Source organism: Myotis yumanensis, unplaced genomic scaffold (genome assembly GCF_028538775.1).
Source record: "Myotis yumanensis isolate MYYU_CA2020_CCGP unplaced genomic scaffold, mMyoYum1.0.hap1 SCAF_2, whole genome shotgun sequence".
NCBI classification, from domain to species: Eukaryota; Metazoa; Chordata; class Mammalia; order Chiroptera; family Vespertilionidae; genus Myotis; species Myotis yumanensis.
Window position 1 is genome coordinate 11,243,176 of NW_027223753.1, and position 20,331 is coordinate 11,263,506.

Consider the following 20,331-nt stretch of genomic DNA (forward strand, 5'->3'; position numbering starts at 1 on the left):
ACTGCCAGCCCAATACCGGGGATCAGGCCTAAACCCGCAGACGGACATCCCTCTCACAATCCTGGACCGCTGGCTCCTAATCGCTCACAGGCCTGCCTACCTGGTCGCCCCTAACTGCCCCCTCCACCACCAGCCTGATCGCCCCTCACTGCCTCTGTGTGCCAGCCTGATCACCCCTAACTGCCTCCCCTGCCAGCCTGGTCACCCTTATCTGCCCCCCGCTGCTGGCCAGGTCGCCCCCAACTGCCCCCTCCCTGCCAGCCTGGTGGCCCCCAACTGCCTCCCTCTGCCGGCCTGGTCGCCCCTAACTGGTTGCCCTTCACAGCACCTTAGGTAACGTGATTTTGTACATTACTCCAAAGAAACAATATCTGAGGTAGGGAACTCAATAGAAGATTGTTAATTGCACTGACCACCCTGCACTTTCTTCCATCATAGCTATGAAATTCGGGGGGGGGGAATTTAAAGTCCAATGTTTGGAGATCAAATTAAAAGGGAAGTTTAAGGTTTCTTCAGTAGCTATGGGCAATTTGATTGCATGTCAACACAAGGCCTGTAATTATTTTTAAAATGCAAAGAGGACAACATCATTATTGAAATCTTAAGAACTATTCTCTAGAGAAAAATGTTTCTTCCCCATTATTTGGACAAGTTTAGGCAAGAGACCAAGTCTATGAACTCTGAAACTTCCCTATATAAACTCAGATCTGGACAAGGAACTGGTAACTTTGGAAGATACCCTGACCCTATACAATCTGAGAAGTACTGCTGGCCATCTACTAACTGAAGCATTTCCTTCCCTTCATCTTAGATAGGTCAACAACTTTTCTACTCAATTTATATCCTCTTTCCTGCCCCTCCAAAAAATAAATGTTTTCATGTAACAGTAGATAAGTATAAATAGCTTTTATAATTATTTTTTCAACAAAAGAAAAATTTTAAGAATTTCTTAAATATGTTGGGATTATGAGAATCAATTTTAACCTCTTGAAATAGCTTCCTGGATTTTGTCCCTTTGGGGACAAGTTCAAATCCTTGACTTGTGTCTTGATTCTGAGAATCTACTGAATGAATCTTAAGAGTAACAAAAAACTTTTCAAAATGTAGGGCAAGAATCGAAGACGGCGGCATAGGTAAACACCGGAGACTGCTGCCGCAAACAACCACTTCAAAAATACAACTAAAACACGGAACGGACATCACCCAGAACCACAGGAAGGCTGGCTGAGGAGAAACTCTTCAACTAGAAGCAAAGACAACAGCATTACGAGGCTCAGAGGAGGCGCAGTGTGGAAAATTTAAAGGTACAGAGCAACCATAACTGCTCCCTCCGCCCACCCTGTTGAGCCCCGCCCCGCCCAAGCCCTGCGCAGAGCCATTTGCCAGATCGCCTCAGGCAAAGGCTAGATTAGCACCTCCCCAGAGGACAGAAGTTTTCCACACAGCTGATTCTCACAACCGGTCAGCCTGGTGGTCAAATCCCTCTAGTATTAACTACAACAATTAAGGCTTAACTAGAACAAGACTGCACACAAAGACCACAAGGGGGTGCACCAAGAAAGCATAAAAGATGCGGAGACAAAAAAACATGACAGAAATGGAGGATATGGAGCTAAAAAATGCAATTTTGAGGGCTTGCAATAAACTTGAGCAGAGCCTCACGAAAACTAATGAGACCCTCGATGCTATGATAAAGAAACTAGAAATTAAGCATACACGGACTGAAATAAAGAATATTATACCCAATAGCAGACCAGAGGAGCACAAGAATCAAGTCAAAGATTTGAAATGCGAGGAAGCAAAAAAACACCCAACTGGAAAAGCAAAATGAAAAAAGAATCCGAAAGTGTGAAGATAGTGTAAGGAGCCTCTGGGACAGCTTCAAACGTACCAACATCAGAATTATAGGAGTGCCAGAAGATGAGAGACAGCAAGATATTGAAAACCTATTTGAAGAAATAATGGCAGAAAACTTCCCCCACCTGGTGAAAGAAATGGACTTACAGGTCCAAGAAGCGCAGAGAACCCCAAACAAAAGGAATCCAAAGAGGACCACACCAAGACACATCATAATTAAAATGCCAAGAGCAAAAGACAAAGAGAGAATCTTAAAAGCAGCAAGAGAAAGAGACTCAATTACCTACAAGGGAATACCCATACGACTGTCAGCTGATTTCTCAACAGAAACTTTGCAGGCCAGAAGGGAATGGCAAGAAATATTCAAAGTGATGAATACCAAGAACCTACAACCAAGATTACTTTATCCAGCAAAGCTATCATTCAGAATTGAAGGTCAGATAAAGAGCTTCACAGATAAGGAAAAGCTAAAGGAGTTCATCACCACTAAACCAGTATGATACGAAATACTGAAAGGTATCCTTTAAGAAGAGGAAGAAGAAAAAGGTAAAGATACAAATTGTGAACAACAAACATGCATCTATCAACAAGTGAATCTAAGAATCAAGTGAATAAATAATCTGATGTACAGAATGAACTGGTGATTATAATGAATCAGGGACATAGAAAGGGAATGGACTGACTATTCTTGGGGGGGAAAGGGGAGTGGGAGATGTGGGAAGAGACTGGACAAAAATCGTGCACCTATGGATGAGGACAGTGGGTGGGAAATGAGGGCGGAGGGTGGGGCGGGAACTGGAAGGAGGGGAGTTATGGGGGGGGGGGAAGAGGAACAAATGTAATCTGAACAATAAAGATTTAATAAAAAAAAAAATAAAGAATAAAAAAAAGTCAATAAAAAAAATTATGAAAAAAAAAAATAGTAGGGCAAGTTATTGGAGATCTACCAAATTCCACTGGGCAACGGCAGTGTTGCAGTAACTAGGAATCAGTATTTTAAACAAAATCCTCAGGGATCCTTATGCACAATAAGATTGAGAACCACTGTGACCATGTTAAGAAAGTTTTGAAAATATGACATTGCCAAGTGTTGGGAGAGAATGTGAATCCACATGGCTCTGACACATTGCTGGTGGGAGTAAAATTTGGTACAGCTACTTAGAAGTGTTGTTTGGCATTATCTGCTTAAAGCCACACAAACTCCAAAACCTATCAACTCTACTCCTAGTTACAGTCCCAAGAGAGCAGGGAGATGTACACCTGGAATTTCAATTAAACCTGACACAACCCAAAGGTCTGTCAGTGGGAGTAGATGGGAAATAAACTGGTATAGTCGCAAAGACAGTGGAATATTATATAGCAGTCAAAACAAGAACTGCAAAAGTATAGATGGATCTTGGCAGTTTATTACTAAATAATATTAAGTGAAAAAAGCCTAAAAAGATTCCATAGATCACGATGTCATTTGCTATAAAAACTAAAAACAATAATTTTAACATTTAAGAACTATAAATGCAAAAATAAATACATATATGAAACTAATGAAATGAGAAATTTCAGATTTAGAATTCAAGACACCAGGTACTTCAGTAGGGAGAGAAAATTTTAAGACTTAGAAGTCCACGATCCAGAACCTAGACTTCATTTTGGTGGTGGGTTTGCAAGCAGGAGTATATATGAGAGCATCTATCTCCTGTCATATGATTCCTTTAAAACACACCTTTTAATTTGTATTTCTGAAGATTACTAATGATAAACATTTCCTGTATTTTTTAAATAAACTGCCCTCTTGTTTATTTTGTCCACTTTTCTACTAGGACAGTCATTGGGAATTATGTAGTTGTTCCTGAGTGACATTTTCTTTTCCCTAAAATGATCCTAATTGAGGCAGAGGGACATACTAGAATCCTTCTTAGAAACTCGTTCCAGGGTGGGGATTCCATGACAAACTGCATTCCTTAGCAACAGAACAACTGCAGCCTGCCGAGAACTGACCAGTCATAGTGCACACAAACCTGCAGGTTAGGTGACTGGAGGTCAGAAGTCACCAGAGAGTGGTTGAAGTGATAGAGAGCAGCAGCGAACTCTTCATCTGATGAACCTTGGAGACAAATGGGAAAACCAATTTATTCTTGCAGCTACTTGATGCATCACACCACCCTGCCGACAGCCAAACTCCCCTAGAAAAAGATATCCTGTCTACTGACCCTTGAGTCCATCTTTGTCCACCTCCTTAATGATACTGGCTAGGGTGGCCATATGGTGTTCTGAAAGAGATACACTCAGATAGTTTCGGATAAAATTGTTCCGAGAGTTCAGCATGGAAGAGGTGATGAAGTTCAAAATGTTGGAAGCCAGACCTAAGAACTAAAAAGAACAACAAAAACAAAAAGCTCATATGAGGTTCTGAAGCCCAGAGCCCCTACAAATCCTGAATACAAAGAGAAGTAAAATATGCCCATGGGCCTCATGCTTATAATAAACAATGAATTTAAAAAGTCAGATTTTAAATTCCTACATCAGGACTGAGTTTAATTATGACAGTCCTTCCCATGTAATTCTACCAATTACACAAAACAGTATGCCAGTTTAGTATAACAGACTTCACAAAATATTGTATGAAGACAGGGATTTTCCAAATAGACTGACTCACTTCTTTCTCTGCTACGATCTATATTTGTCCAGTTCTAGGGTATTATTGATATATTCAATTCTGAGGCCTATATTATCATTATAGAATTCTTAGCACTTCTCCTGCTCTATTAAAATTAAATTGAATTATTGTATAAATGCTTTATTACAGATCCTTGACTAGACTAAGCTGTATGAAAGCAAAGATTGTATCTGACTTGTTTGCTGATACAGCTTCAGAATAGGGGCTGACGCAGAGTACATCATCTATAAATACTGGTTGGAAAAAGTGTTAGCAAGAACTTACTATGTACCAGACCTATGCTAAGAGGTCTTCACAACACCCTTAAAGGCAGGTACAATCACTCCCATATGATAAAACCAAAACTGAGGCAAGGAGAAGTTCAGATTCTTGCCCAAACTAACAGAGCCAATAAGAGACATATAATTGAAAAATCACTTCTGTCTAACTCCAAGACCATGATACTAAGCCTCAATCACAGAAACACCACCAAGAGTATAAGTTATTCCATCAAGCATAATTGATACATTTAAGTCCTAAGATAAAATACCTTTAAATATTACAATTACCCATCCTACAAAATGTTTTAGTTAAATTATCTGCTTTTCATGCCCTTTCTCCCATTTTTCCTTCCCCTAAATCTCAGAAATCCACTCTTACCAACTCAGGATCTTTGCGACTGGCCAAAATGTTGCCCTTCTCACCAGGGGCCTGCTTACTGGGGCTTTTAACTCTTGGAGAGCTCTCCAGAGGAGGGGGTGGAGGAGGAGGTGGAGGTGCCACTTTCTCTTTACTGGGGGAGATGGTCTCTTCAAACCACTGCCCCAAAATAGGCTCACTGTCATCATCTGAACAGAGAAAAAAACACCCAACAAACATAATACATTTTTTTAATTTAAAATGCTAGTATATCATATAGATACTTCGTAAAAAAAAGTACCTAGGTCAAAAGGAACACAAGGATATCTTGATTGTGGCGGTAGTTACACAACTGCATAAATTTGTCAAAACTCATCTGTTTTTACACCTGAAACTAATATAATACTGTACACCAACTGTAACTGAAAATTTTAAAACATCTAAACATATACAAAAAATGGGAGCACTTTATGTAAATTATACCTCAATAAAACTGATTTTTTTCCCTTTATTACCGATTTTTTTTTTAAAGGAGCCCAACAGAGGAAGAACACCAATCTCACTTTATTTTACTGGCCACAAAGCAAATATTTTCCAGAGCAAATTTTTACTTGCCTATAGTTGTAAACCCCAAGATAAGATTCGTACCTTTCGCAATACTGTACATTGGTCCCTCAGGCCTGATTATAAAGAATCTGAGATACTAATCTTTTTCAACCTTTCTCCAAACTGAGGCAGGAGGTAATGCTAGTTTTGTCCTGTAGTTCACGGCAACAGTCTCTCCCAAAGCTTCCCCAAGCCACACATCTATGGCAACAGCCAAACCAAGCACCTCACAACCTTTTCAGTTCCAGTGGGAAAGCTCAGAGCAGAGTTCACAAAATGGGTTAACATGAAAAGAAATATGAACTGCGATGTATTTTGATTTTTGGAGGAAAAGGAATGAAAAGCAATCTGGGCTTTACTTATAGCAGTTTCTATCATTCGGTCTTCAACAGCTCAACTTACTCTTAAATAACATGTCACTATTGAGTACACACAAAATCAAGATCCAGGCTAGGCAGCTGAAAGAAAATGGTAAATAGGAAACTAGAGGAACCACTGGGAAACTTCCCGCTGCACTCTGTAGCTCAGGGGTCCTCAAACTTCTTAAACAGGGGGCCAGTTCACTGTCCCTCAGACCGTTGGAGGGCCGGACTATAGTTTAAAAAAAACTATGAACAAATTCCTATGCACACTGCACATATCTTATTTTGAAGTTAAAAAAAAAAAAAGGGAACAAATACAATATTTGTATTTGCATGTGGCCCGCGGGCCGTGGTTTGAGGACCCCTGCAGTGTAGCTGATCTCCTGGGAGACAGAAAAGAGAGACTCTACCTTGGCTGCTGTCCTCCTCTGTGCTGCTGAAATCATCCTCGTAGTAGGTGTTTGAGTCAGTAGAGGCACTGGCATCGCTGCTCATGGAGCCCTTCCTCTGACGCTGCAGGACACATGCCTAGGCAAACAGTGAGGTTTGTGTAACTGACAACCACAAAATTGGAGCCACCCTACTTCATCCCATCACCACCTGGAAAGTCTTTTCTGTGTCTTTCTCTTCTTTCTAGATCCAAGGAGTAGCTCTCCTAATAGCTCCCTTCATGACTCTCTGCCTTACCCTACAAAAGCACTCCAAAACCAGAAATACGGACAAGAATTCAAAACAAAGTGTTTCCACAGTGTACTGTATGTTTTTCCTTCAGCATGCCAATTGTCACAAATCACCAAGTAGCCAAATGTGTCACAACGCTAACAGCCAATAGCTGATTCAAATGTTTAGAATAATTTAAGAGTTCCTCTAATCTTTAAAACTATTACCACAAATTTGGCATTTATAAAGGTCACAGTAAGAATGTAGTCTGAGAAGGTTATGCTATATAAGATCTTCCAATTACCAATGGCATGACCCACCCACCTTTCTGTAGGAAGTTGAGAGTAATGTCAACAGCAAGTTCGTCAGTGGAACAGAGTCAATCAGCCGTTGAATTCTCTGTATGGAGGTGCTCTGAGCCATGATGCTTAGGACTGCAGGGGGACCATCTGTCTCCCAGCCCTGAAGGTAAACATCAGAAGATAATTAATGTTATGAATCATCAGGAAATAACAACCTGATCTGCTAGCTCCCACTAGCTTACCCAGTAGATCCAGCCATCGATATACTGATTCCCTGAGTACAATCCGCTCACCTTGTGCAGAGCCTCCACTTGCAGGTCTTGAAAGAGGGATGTTAACAGCTTGACAGCATGGTTTGCCAAAATTACCGAGAGCACCCCAAATCCCTGATGCCTACACGAAGCAAAAGGAAAACACAAATCTTAAGATAACTCACAATAAATTACAACCATAAAAACAGTGGATCTTGCCATTTTGGGGTCCTAGACCCCTTTCAAAATCTATGGACCTTTCCCCAGGGGAGAAAACAGTACACACACACACACACACACACACACACACACACAATCTGCATGTAATTTCAGAAGTGCACAGTCTCCCTGGAGGCCATCCACAGACTGCCTAAGGATCCACAGGCTTCAGGTTAAGAATTCCAGGACTGGCCCTGGCTGGTTTGGCTCAGTGGATAGAGTGTCGGCCTGCGGACTGAGGGGTCCCGGGTTCAATTCCAGTCGAGGGCATGTGCCTTGGTTGCGGGCACATCCCCACTGGGGGGTGTGCAGGAGGCAGCTGATTGATCTCTCTCATCGATGTTTCTAATTCTCTATCCCTCTCCCTTCCTCTCTGTAAAAAATCAGTAAAATATATTAAAAAAAAAAAAAAAAGAAGAAGAAGAATTCCAGGACTGGAAGAAACTTCCAAGCCCATGGAATTTTATTGATTTTTTTTTTTGAGAGAGAGAGAGAGAAACATTAATTTTTAGTGTTCTACTTATATTCATGCTCTGAGTGTGGACCGAACCTGCAACCTTGGCATATCAGGATGACACTGTAATGAACTGAGCTACCCAGCCACTGAGTCATGTGAAGATGCTGACATTTAAATGGTGTTTGAACTTTCTAAAAGTCATTCTTTTGAGAAGCGTTAAAAAGTACCAACTTCTATAAAACTTTTCTTTATGTCTGAGTGACATGACAAAGTTTGCATATCCAATTTACAATGAGCTCATGTAAATCAATAAGTAAAAAAGGACAAACACCAAAGAGGAAAAACTGAGGCAAAGGACATAGGCAGTTTACAAAAGAAACAAAGATGAGCAATAAACCACAATCACACTAGTAACCAAAGATATACAAATAAGAGCAATATAAGAACATCTTTCACTTCTGTTAGCAAACATGAGGCCTAAGGATAACCACATCACAGCAGACCTGGGAGAATGAGCATATGCACACAGTCGGTGGAAATGCAGACAAGAGGAACTTGGCAAAACATTGCAAATGTTTAAATAACTGAGCCCTTTCTCCTAACAATTACACTTCTAGGGATTTACTCCAAGGGGATCATTAAACAAGTTCACAAAGATTTGTGTTTTAGAAGTTTTAATAGAGTATTGTTTATCAAAATAAGCATGAAACAACTTCAGTGTTTAATAAGATAATTAACTATGGTGTATTTATATAGTGGAATACTGTCAGCCATTAAAAACTTACATAGTTTGTTCACTGAAAAGATGTCAACAATATTTCATAACAGTGATCCTAATCTTGTAAAACATATATATGTGTACAGAAAAATGTCTGATGTCTGGTAGAATGTTTACCAATTTGGGTGATTTTTTCCCCTTTCTTATGGTTTATAGCTTATAAAATGTACATGTACTCTTTTTAAATCTCACGAAACAACAGCCATTTTAAAAATGTAACTGCTACTTTAAGAATATAGGTGTGTGTGTTTTTGGCATTTCCCTTTACAATACCAAGAGTGAAGATAGACTCACAATATAGTTGTATTGATTTCAGAGAGTGAGGGAGCGGGAGAAAGAGATAGAAACATCAATGATAAAAATCATCGATCAGCTGCCTCCTGCACTCTCCCTCAGATCCCTGCCAGGATTGAGCCAGCAACCTGAGCATGTTCCATGACAAGGAATCAAACCTTGACCTCCTGGTTCATAGATGAACACTCGAACAATGACCCACACTGGCTGGGTTCATGCCAGAAAATTTTGATGTCTTATCTTCACACTCAACATTCAAGCCATCAGCAAATCCCATCAGCTATACCTTCAAAACATATCCCAATATGACCTCTTCTCTGCCTTTACCATCACCACCCTACTCCGAGTCCCCTTCCTTTCTCATTTGGAGTAATGCATGAGCTTCCTAACTGTTCTGCCTCCTTCTTGTCTAATGACCCTACAGTCTATTTTCCACACAGAAGCTGTATTATCAAGTCACTAATAAATCAGATCATATCACTCTGTAGGTGTCAAAAACCTCTTACACCTACAGATTACACTGGGCCCTAGGTGACTTGGCCCCTAGTTACCTCTCTGACCTAATTCTCTACTAATCTCCCTCCTCAATTTCTCCACTCTAGCCATACTGAGCTTGAACCTTAAAATTGCCAACGCATACTTTTACCTCAAAATCTGTACAATTCTATCCCAAATATTTGCAACACTCACTGTGTCACTTCACTTATGTTCTCTACACCTCATCTTTAGAGCTCTTTCCTGACCATTCTAACTAAAATAGCAGCCCATCACTCTATCACCTCGCTCTGGCTTATTTTCTTCACAACATCTACACTAATAAAAGAGAAACATGCAAATTGGTGTCACTCTGCTACCCTTCCCATTGGCTAATCAGCATATCCTTATGCAAATTAACTGTCAGCCAAGATGGCGGCCGGCAGCCATGCACTGAAGCGAACAGGGAGGCTTGCTTGCTCCAGCGACTGCGGACTCCAACGTTCCCCACCTGACTTGCCGGCCTCTCAGCTGCAACTCTAAGCAACTATGTACTATGTTGCAAATATAGAAGCTTAACAAAACCCCAGAAACCAGCTTTCAGTCAGCCGGGCTTCAGCCAGCCGGACCGCAACATTATATCAAATACAGAAGGTAAAGGCCAGAGCTGAGGCCTCAGAGCTAAAGCTGGCCCAGAATAGAAAAAAAAAAAAAGAAAAACAGGAGAGGTTTGGAGCTTCAGTCACCTGCCAGCCTGAAAACGGCCCTCAGCCCCTCACCCAGACTGGCCAGGCACCCCAGTGGGGACCCCCACCCTGATCCAGGACACCCTTCAGGGCAAACTAGCCGGCCCCCACCTGTGCACCAGGCCTCTATTCTATATAGTAAAAGGGTAATATGCCTCCCGGCACAGGGATCAGCAGAGCAGCGAGGCTCCCGGCACCGGGATCAGCGTGACAGGGGGCAGCGCCCAAACCCCCTGATTGCCCTGCGGCTCTGTGTGACAGGGGGCGAGGCCACAACCTCCCTATCTGCCCTGCTCTGTTCGTGACGGGGAAGGCGCCCCAACCCCCTGATCAGCCCTGCTCTGTGCGTGATAGGGAGGAGCTCCCCAATCCCCTGATCGCCCTGTGGCTCTGTGTGTGACAGCGGGCGGGGCCACAATCTCCCTATCCGCCCTGCTCTGTTCATGACAGGGGAAGGCACCCCAACCCCCTGATCAGCCCTGCTCTGTGCCTGATAGGGGGGAGCTCCCCAATCCTCTGATCGCCCTGTGGCTCTGTGTTTGACAGGGTAGAGCCATAACCTCTCCATCGGCCCTGCCCTGAGCGTGACAGTGGCGGCGCCCCAACCCCCTGATCGGCCCTGTTCTATGGGTAATAGAGGGTGGCACCCCAACCCCCCTCCACGGGCCTTGCTCTGTGTGTGACAGGGTAGAGCCATAACCTCCCCATTGGCCCTGCCCTGAGTGTGACAGGGTGCAGCGCCCCAACCCCCTGATCTGCCCTGCTGTGTGAGTGACAGGGGGCAGTGCCCCAACTCCCCTATCGGCCCTACTCTGTGAGTGACAGGGGGGAGCTCCTCAACCCCCTGATCGACCCTGCTCTGTGAGTGACAGGGTATGGAGCCCCAACCCCCCTGATGGGCCCTGCTCTGTGCATGACAGGGGGCAACACCTCAACCCACTGATCGGCCCTGCTCTGTGTGTAACAGGGTACGGAGCCCCAACCCCCTGATCGGCCCTGTTCTGTGCGTGACAGGGGGTGGCGCCGCAACTTCCCTATCGACCCTGCCTTGAGTGTGACAGGGGGCAGTGCCCCAACCCCCCAATCGGCTGTACCCTGAGCGTGACTAGGGGTGGCATCGCAACCTCCCGATCCGCCCTGCTCTGTGCATGACAGGGGGCAGCGCCCCAACTCCCCAATCGGCCCTGCTCTGAGCCCAACCAGGGGCTGCACCTAGGGATTGGGCCTGCCCTCTGCCACCTGGGAGCAGGCCTAAGCCAGCAGGTCATTATCTCATGAGGGCACAGGATGAGCTGAGGGACCCCCTCTCCCCCCCACCCAGTGCACAAATTTTTGTGCACCGAGCCTCTAGTTCATATATAATAATCTATTATGAACTTAGTATATCTGTTCTCTGTCGTTCCAGTTAGAAAATAAACTCTACCCTGGTCGGTTCTTCTCAGTGGTTAGAGCATCAGCCTGTGGACCAAAGGGTCTCAAATCCAATTGCTGGTCAATGGCACACTGGGTTGCAGGTTCGATCCTAGCTCCAGTCGGGGCATGTGCAGGGGGCAATCAATGACGTGTCTCACGTTGATGTTTCTCTCCGCCCCCCCCTCACCCCCACACACACACCCTCCCTTCCAACCTCTCTAAAATTCAATGGAAAAAATATCCTCGGGTGAGGATTAACAACAACAAAAAGAAAGAAACTCCACAAAGGCAAGGACATTGCTTTGATTGTGCTTCAGCCTCAAGGCCTGAATAGAACCTACCTAGTACATTGTTGGGACAGAATGAATAAATACAATCCAGAAATGCCTGGACTTAGAAAACAAAACCCTGAACAGCACAGAAGCCATCTCTTCTTTCCTACCAAGCAGGGCTTAATGCCCAGATTTCTTCAAAACAGTAGCAAGTATTTTAGGAAGCAAGCCAGAAGGACATAACAAAATCCTCGCTTTTATAGGTAAACATGCAAGTTGAGTCATCACCTTCACATCAACCAAACCCATCATACAAAAGCACTTTTTTCCTGATTTGAACCTCGAAAAATCCTAAAATATATGTTAACATAGATATTTTCTCCTTACAGATGAGGAAACAAGATCAGAGAAAAATGAGTCCACTACCACCAAAATCATACAGCTATAACGTAGAGATAGCAGATTATGATCATTAGCTTAGTTGTTAAATTCAACTGGGTATGGAGGCAAATTTTTCTACTGATGTGGAGATTAGAAGAGTTAAACTAGCCCCCATCAACAGAAAATGTCAGGGAAACCAAACAAAACAAGGCAGGAGTGACACATACCCTTTTCCAGGCCCCAGTTTCGGAGAGCCCACGCCCTCTTTGGTACGAGAAAGGATGTCTCTGACTCGGAGGGCAGCCAGTGGGTCTTTCTCTTTCCCCTTATCAGCCAAGGCGGTAGGACTGAGGTTCAATATGAGGAAAAGGCTGTTTAACAAGCACCAGGCACCGAGCAACTGGAAGTTTTGATAGTGCTGTTGAAAAAGGTATAAAAGGTAATTTTAAATAAATAAATAAGAGAAAGGCAGAAAAGAAAGATATGAACATTGATTTCTTACAGGCTACAAGACAGGAACACATCTTAGACGCTACAAGAGTGGAATGTAGCAGAGATGTGCTTCTTACCTCACCACCAGCCCGGCGAGAACTGCAGATTGCTTGTCCAATCATGTCATAAATTTCAAGCTGTCCAATATCAAACATACACAAAAATTTGAGCAAGCTGACATATTTCATTATACATGCTAAATCCTATCTCGATCAATTCAGCTTCGAGAATTAAATATCCTCAAGTCACTTTCCAATGATACAACTGCATCACACCTTCCTTCATCTTCACACGGCATTGGTTCCCTCAGCTCACATCACCTCAGAGGTGTTCCCTCCACCCAACCTAAAGCAACACACCCAGGCCCAACATACCCAGATTGCTTTCTAACACATTTATTCATCCTATACACTTATCATTATTGGAAATTATCTTGTGTATTGTATGTCTCCACTAAAAGTACACTGACACATAGTAAGCCCTCAGATATATATGCTGATTGGATGACTCATCTTTTAAGGTCCACTGCCACCACAACATGGCAGTGTTTTCTATAGGGTCAACCAATCTGCCAAATAAACAAACTGAATGCCTACCTCTTAGACCTAGAGAACTCCATGGCTTTTCTTCTACCAAGGAAGAAAGGAACTGGCCATAGTCTCTCATTTGAACAGTCAAGGCACCCGTATCCCCAGAGGGTGACTTACACATTTCTGGACAATCGTAGCTGCATCACTCTCATAGTCGTCTTCTTTGGAACTCGTGGACCCTGTCCGCACTTGCTGAGCACTGCCCACATGAAGGATGGCCATACAGGTTGCCACACTCACACCTGAAAAAAGAAAGATGCACAGATTCCAATCATGGCATGGTCCGAAGAATCTACCAAAGCTGAAACAAAAAACCCACTCACAAGCAATTCAGTGATTTGATTACTGAAAGTAATTATTAGTGATCTGAGAATCCAGCTTCATTGTGCAGAATAGACTGCAGGGTCATTAGACAAAAAGGAGGCAATCATACTCTAAGGGTATTTACCTAAATGAGCGGAAAAACTGTCCACACAAAAACCTGCATACATAAATTTATTATATCTTTTACTCATAATCGCCAAGAAATAGAAGCAATCAGGATGTCCTTCAGAGGGTGAATGAATAAACAAACTGTGGTACATATACAAGGAATATTATTCAGCAATAAAGAGATGAGCTATAAAGCCACAAAAAGACATGGAAGAAACTTAAATGCATATTTTAAGGGAAAAAAACAATCTGACAAGATTACATACTACATGATTCTAACTATATGACAATCTGGAAAAGATAAAACTAAGAAGACAATGCCCTGACTGCTTTGGCTCAGTGGATAGAGCATCAGCCTGCGGACTCAAGGGTCCCGGGTTCGATTCTGGTCAGGGGCATGTACCTTGGTTGCGGGCAAATCCCCAGTGGGGAGTGTGCAGAAGGCAGTTGGTTGATGTTTCTCTCTCACCGATGTTTCTAACTCTCTATCCCTCTCTCTTCCTCTATGTAAAAAGTCAATAAAGTATATTTAAAAAAAAAATAAAAATAAAATAAAAAATAAAAAAACTAAGAAGACAATAAAAACATCAGTGGTTACTAGAGGTTGGGGATGAGGATAAGGAAGAGGCAACAGTATACTAGGTGAAGTATGGGGGATTTTTAGAGCAATGAAACTATTCTATATGATACAATGATTATGAATACATAATATTATGCATCTGTAAAAACACACATAGCTGTACAACACAAAAAGGGAACCCTAATCTACACTATGAACTTCAGTTAATAATAATATATCAATACTGGTGCTTCAATCATAACAAATGTATCATATTAATGCAATGTTAATAAGAGAAAGTATGTGGGGGAGTGAAGGTATATGAAACTATACAATCTGCTCAATTTTTCTGTAAACCTGAAACTGTTTTAAAAATAGAATCTATTGCTCTGGCCGGTGTGGCTCAGTTAGTTGGTCATTATCCTGTGCATCAAAATGTTGCTGGTTCGAGCAACAGAGGGCACATGCCCAGGTTGTAGGCTTAATCCCTGGTAGGGGGGTGCAAGAGGCAGCCAATCAACGTTTTGCTCTCACACTGATGTTTCTCTCTTTCTCCCTCTCCCTTACTTTCTATCTAAAAATCAATTTTAAAAATATTTTTAAAAATAAAAAAATCTGTTAATTTTAAAATATATTTTTATTTTTTTATATTTTATTGATTTTTTACAGAGAGGACGGGAGAGGGATAGAGAGTTAGAAACATCGATGAGAGAGAAACATCCATCAGCTGCCTACTGCACACTCCCTACTGGGTATGTGCCTGCAATCAAGGTATATGTCCTTGACCGGAATCGAACCTGGGGCCCTTGAGTCCGCAGGCCGACGCTCTATCCACTGAGCCAAACCGGTTAGGGCTTAAAATATATTTTTAATGATTTTTATTATTTTTTTAAGATTCTGGTAAAAAATCCCACATTGTTTTTCTGGAAGGCATCAAGGACAAATTTCTTTCTTTAAATCTAACCCCAAGTGATCAAATTTCAACAACAAACCAAATCTGGGATCTTTCATCTAACTAGAATTTTTAAAGAATCTTTAATCCTTACTAACTAAACACACTGAGATCCATGTGATATTCAAGAAATTTCCTGAAAACTGAAATTAATAAACCCCAAATTTAAAACTGCAAAGATCAGCGGTAGAGAGCTAGCATATAAATACTGGAAGTGGGCTTGGAGAGACAGCACGATCACATGCATCCTTAGCTTTCTACTCCCACTGCTGCTGCTCTAGCTCAGGCCATTAGTGTGTTCTTACCTGAGTGACTGCAAATTCCCTCTAACAGATCCTCCTGCCTCTACTATTTCCCCATACCAAAATATCCTGCATACTACTGCTTGAATGTTCTTCCTAAAATATAGCTCAGATCATAGCACCTTTCAAAATCTTTAATGGTCTCTACTGTTAGAGGATGTGGTCCAAATGACTTAGACTGCATTCCTAAGCCCTCTGGGATTGGGGCCTACTTTTTTGGAAGCTGTAACATTCACTAATCGACACACACACACACACACACACACACACACACACACACACCAGTATGTTCCCCAAGGTCTAGCATACTATTGGTCCTGCTTTTACCTCTGCCTAGGGATAGCCAAGCTAAAATCCTGCATGCCCTACAAGATGCATCAACAGAACTTAATTCCTTCATGACTACTGCCTTCCTTAGTGGAAGTGAATTTAACGTTAGATTCCTATTTGAACAGGGATGTTCAACATAAGCTGTTCAAAGAATGTAGAAAGGTGACCAACTTCAGTAATTTCTTTGTGCCCCCAAAGTCAGACTTCCTAGACTGTTCAAATCCTCACTTACAGAACCAAGTAAACATCAGAAACGGTTATACCTTCCAAGACATTCCAGGATTATGATAGTTAAAAAGTCATGGTAACAATAACTTAAGAGAGTAAACACCAGCTGTCAGGCCCCACTCTCAAGGCAGTGTGATCAAGAGGAAGGGGATTTTGTGGAAGCATGAAGAATAACATTCATCATATTTACCAATATAAACAGATACCACCTGTTCTACAAAGCCTTCCTCAAACCTGCTCCCACAGCAACACTCAATCACTCCCTTCTTTGGGTGTCCCTAATATACTATACTTCTCTTATTGCCTTTAGCATCTCCTATTTTATATTATGCTATGTGGTTCTACCTGCTCTCCACTCTTGGGTATAGGTTCCTTGAGGGCAGGAATTACAGATTACTTACCTCAATATCCCAATAGCACTGGCATTTTGCTTTTCATACAGTAGACATTATCTGCACACACTATAAAACCATATATGCACATAACACAATGCTAGCTGTTAGTCAATAGGACAACCTACAAGATTCCTATTGAGACCTCATTTCACCTAGAAAGGATATTAGATGACCCCTGTGGGAAGGAAGGAAGCAAAGGTAAAGGGGGAGAGTGTACTTAGAAAGATCTCATGGTTTCTGAAAAGTATACCTGTGTTTGACTAAGAAAGTGAGATCAGACATAACTTCTCACCTGCATATAGACAACTTAGGCTGAGGACTGTCACATCTTGCAGACGAGAAGGATTGAGAGGTTCCAACACAGGTAGAGAAAGGGTATCCAATGCCATGGTTACATCGATCACCAGTGAATGAAAACTGGAATGTAATAGAAAAGATGAACAAAAGTGTCTCTTTGAATCACTTGCTTCTATAATCTAAAAGTAGGCATGCCATAAAAACTACCCAGTTTCTCTCTTTTTAAGAACAGCATTCGACTGTAAAGTACATGTCCCCTGGAGCACCTTACCCATTACGAACAGCAGTGGCATCTGCTACTGTTGCAGGCATGATAAAGAAGGAATTTGCCAGCACTGCATCTTGAAACCGGTTGATGTAGCGTAGGAAATATGGCAGGTTCAAACAGACACGCAGTAGCTTCTCTGAGCCACCTGAATTAATGAAAAGGCTCAACCTTACAAACAAGCTTCTATCTGCTGTTGGATTATTTTCCACTCAAGGAATATTTGAAAGCAGAGAAGCCAGTAGAGGAACCAATTAAGTGTCTTACCAAGCTCTTGAAGACTAGCCACATTCTGAGCTATGAACACATTCTTGGTTTTGATTGCAGAGGCTTGGTCTGTGGATGACTGCTCATCGTTTTCTCCTTCCACCTGAAGAGAAACAAAGGATGAGAAAAGCCTATCAAGATACGATCATCTGTTGACTGTTGCCCTGGAGTTCAGAACCGAACCAACTGTCCATACTAAGTAGCAACTTCATGGACACTCTTCAGACTCCCAGTTAATGGGAAGAGATTCCTCTCTAATGTTAGGGAAAATACAAGTCATTTTCTAAAAAGGAGGGGGGAAATATATAGCTTTAATATATTTTAAATATCCTGCAACTACTATAGAGTGATGCCTTTCACAGAAAACATGCTTTACATTTGTTTATTCACATTGAGAAATGTTAGAAAATGGTCACAAAAATACTAATAACTGTGGACAGAGAAGTTGGGGTGAGTTTTACTTTTGTTTGTTTTTTGTTGTTGTTAATCCTCACCCGAGGATACCTTTTCCATTGATTTTTAAAGAGAATAGAAGGGAGGGAGGGGGAGAGAAACATCGATATGAGAGAGACACATCGACTGGTTGCCTCCTGCACATGCCCAGACCAGTGCTAGGGATTGAACCCGCAACCCAGGCCCTTCGGTGTGGGTAGATGCTCTAACCATTTAGCACACTAGCCAGGCCTTACTTTTCTTTTTGATTTGTATTCTTCAATTTTTTTCTACCACAGGCATGTGTATCATTTTATATCAGAAATATAAAATATGTTTGTTACTTATTTTTCTAGTATTATCGTCTAAATAAGGACATTTGACTGAAGTCACTCACCGGAGTCTGTGGGCCTACGGGCGGTGAGGCTATAGTTCTAGGGTTGAAAACTGATGTCAGCTGGTTCAAAAAATTCATCTGTACCTCCTTCTGCCTCAGCTCTGGGCTTACTGGTGAGGCCAGCTCTTTCTGATCTTCCACTGTGAAATACAAAAGCAAAAAGAGAGATGAGGAGAGTGCCCTTAGAAAGTAAAACAGGAAAAAGCAGGCCAGGGAAGTGGCCAAGTTACCAGGCCTGGCAAAGGAACACTCACCATCTGAGAGTGTCTTCACTGTTTGTGGCAGCTTGGCAGATTTCATCATTGCTGTAAACGTGATAATCTCAGTTCTGTCTAATCGGCTACAGCCAGTGCACAGGCCCTTGATGAGGAGAATCAAGTGTTTCTGAAAAGAAAACAAATTCAAATATGTCTTTTAGAAGATCCTACACTTTTGAGACTTCTAACTGACATGGGACCAAATTTAGATTCCTACCTAGAACTGCAATCTTGGGTAAAAACACTAAAGCAGAGACCACAAGTTAATGGCCCTCTGACTGTATCTGGCTTGCAGGTTTGCCCTACATTTCTCACAAAGTTATTGGTTTTTAATTTGAAGTTTATACTAACTTTTTAAAACGTGGAAGGTTTAACGTACAAATCCAGATTTCTTATCTCTCTCAATAATTCACAAGATATAGCAATGAGCCTCTGAGTCTCCATTACTACATAACAGTGAGCTGGAGCCAAATAGTGATTGGGCCCTTTATAGCTGGGTCATGCACCCATCTTGACTAGCACGCTTTACTCATTTTATGTTACTTACCTGGCCCTGTAGACATGTAACCGGAATCCTTGAAAAAGCCTCTGCAGCCCTTTTTACCACAGATTAGAACACCACAGCCCCAGTTCAGCCCACTGCCTGTTTCTGTAAATAAAGTTCACTGGACCACAGTAATGCTCATGCATTTACGTAGTGTCTTCCTTCACACCACAAAGGCAGAGCTTGGAAAGGCAGAGACTAGTTGCAACAAGGACTGGATGGTCAACAAATTATTTACTATCTGGCCTATTACAGAAAAAGTTTATCAACCCCTGCTCTATGCCACCCCTTCTCCATCATTCCTCTAGTCAATCACAATCCTACCTCAGAATAAGAGCCAGAGATGAGCCCATCACTCTCACCTGGGACACAGCACAAGCCTCATCTGGATTCTCCAGGCGTAGGAGAGAAAACTCAATCAGGACTTTACAGGCTGCTGCCACCGACTGAAGTTGGTTCCGGGGAACTGAGAAAGTAATAAGCTTTACTTAACCTCAAATTTCTGTAACTCACTTCAGCCTCACAGTCAATATATCAAATAAAACATTCATTGAGCTCCATATATCCAACATTTCCAATATTTCCATGATAATAATTGTTCAGAACCAACAACCCAAGGGAGCACAAGAGCATCTTGGCATTGAAAACCATCAATTGCTTACAAATCAACTTACCTTATATTTACTAGAAATGAAAATAATTATAATAAGAAATACAGGGGGGCCTTGACTTACGAGTGTCCCGACTAACGAGTTTTTCGAGATACTCGGCCTATTTTTTGCTTTGAGTTGCGTCTCTCGGCCGATTTTTTGCTTTGAGTTGCGAGCTAAAATTCGGGTTATGAGCCAGCTTCAGATACCCCACCGCTAGTTGGCGCAGCGAACTTCACAGTGAACGCCACAACATCAGCCCAGCATCACGTGTCTCACTTGTTCACTTCTTGATTTGACATACAAGTAATTTGAGTTACGAGCTCCGTCACGGAACGAATTGAAGTCGTAAGTCAAGGACCCACTGTACATCATTGTAAGCACCAAGAACTGCAAGTATATTAACTCAGTCCTTAAACCAATTCTCTGAGGTTGGTATTATTGTTATCTGCTCTCCCTCCTTTTTTTTTTTTTTTTTTTTTTAACAGATAACCATAGAGAGGTTAAATGGCTTGCCCACAGTCACACAGCCAGAATCAAATTCAGGAAGTCTGGCTCTAGAGTTCACGCCCTTAGCC

General features: G+C 42.1%; 1 protein-coding gene across 6 annotated transcripts in view; it reads right to left on the minus strand.

Moving 5' to 3' along the window:
- Nucleotides 1-20,331, minus strand: part of UBR4 (ubiquitin protein ligase E3 component n-recognin 4) — a 133,463-nt gene that overhangs the window by 103,449 nt on the left and 9,683 nt on the right. For all 6 annotated transcript variants that reach the window (XM_070404214.1, XM_070404211.1, XM_070404213.1 and 3 more), the window contains exons 3-17: nucleotides 19,466-19,569; nucleotides 18,557-18,686; nucleotides 18,303-18,442; nucleotides 17,474-17,576; nucleotides 17,213-17,354; nucleotides 16,937-17,061; nucleotides 13,564-13,688; nucleotides 12,934-12,993; nucleotides 12,592-12,782; nucleotides 7,373-7,472; nucleotides 7,102-7,239; nucleotides 6,528-6,645; nucleotides 5,171-5,358; nucleotides 4,065-4,224; nucleotides 3,873-3,958 (exon numbers count right to left, since the gene is read on the minus strand). In XM_070404214.1, the coding sequence (XP_070260315.1) occupies nucleotides 3,873-3,958; nucleotides 4,065-4,224; nucleotides 5,171-5,358; nucleotides 6,528-6,645; nucleotides 7,102-7,239; nucleotides 7,373-7,472; nucleotides 12,592-12,782; nucleotides 12,934-12,993; nucleotides 13,564-13,688; nucleotides 16,937-17,061; nucleotides 17,213-17,354; nucleotides 17,474-17,576; nucleotides 18,303-18,442; nucleotides 18,557-18,686; nucleotides 19,466-19,569 (1,910 nt within the window). The remainder of the gene's footprint in view (nucleotides 1-3,872; nucleotides 3,959-4,064; nucleotides 4,225-5,170; nucleotides 5,359-6,527; nucleotides 6,646-7,101; nucleotides 7,240-7,372; nucleotides 7,473-12,591; nucleotides 12,783-12,933; nucleotides 12,994-13,563; nucleotides 13,689-16,936; nucleotides 17,062-17,212; nucleotides 17,355-17,473; nucleotides 17,577-18,302; nucleotides 18,443-18,556; nucleotides 18,687-19,465; nucleotides 19,570-20,331) is intronic.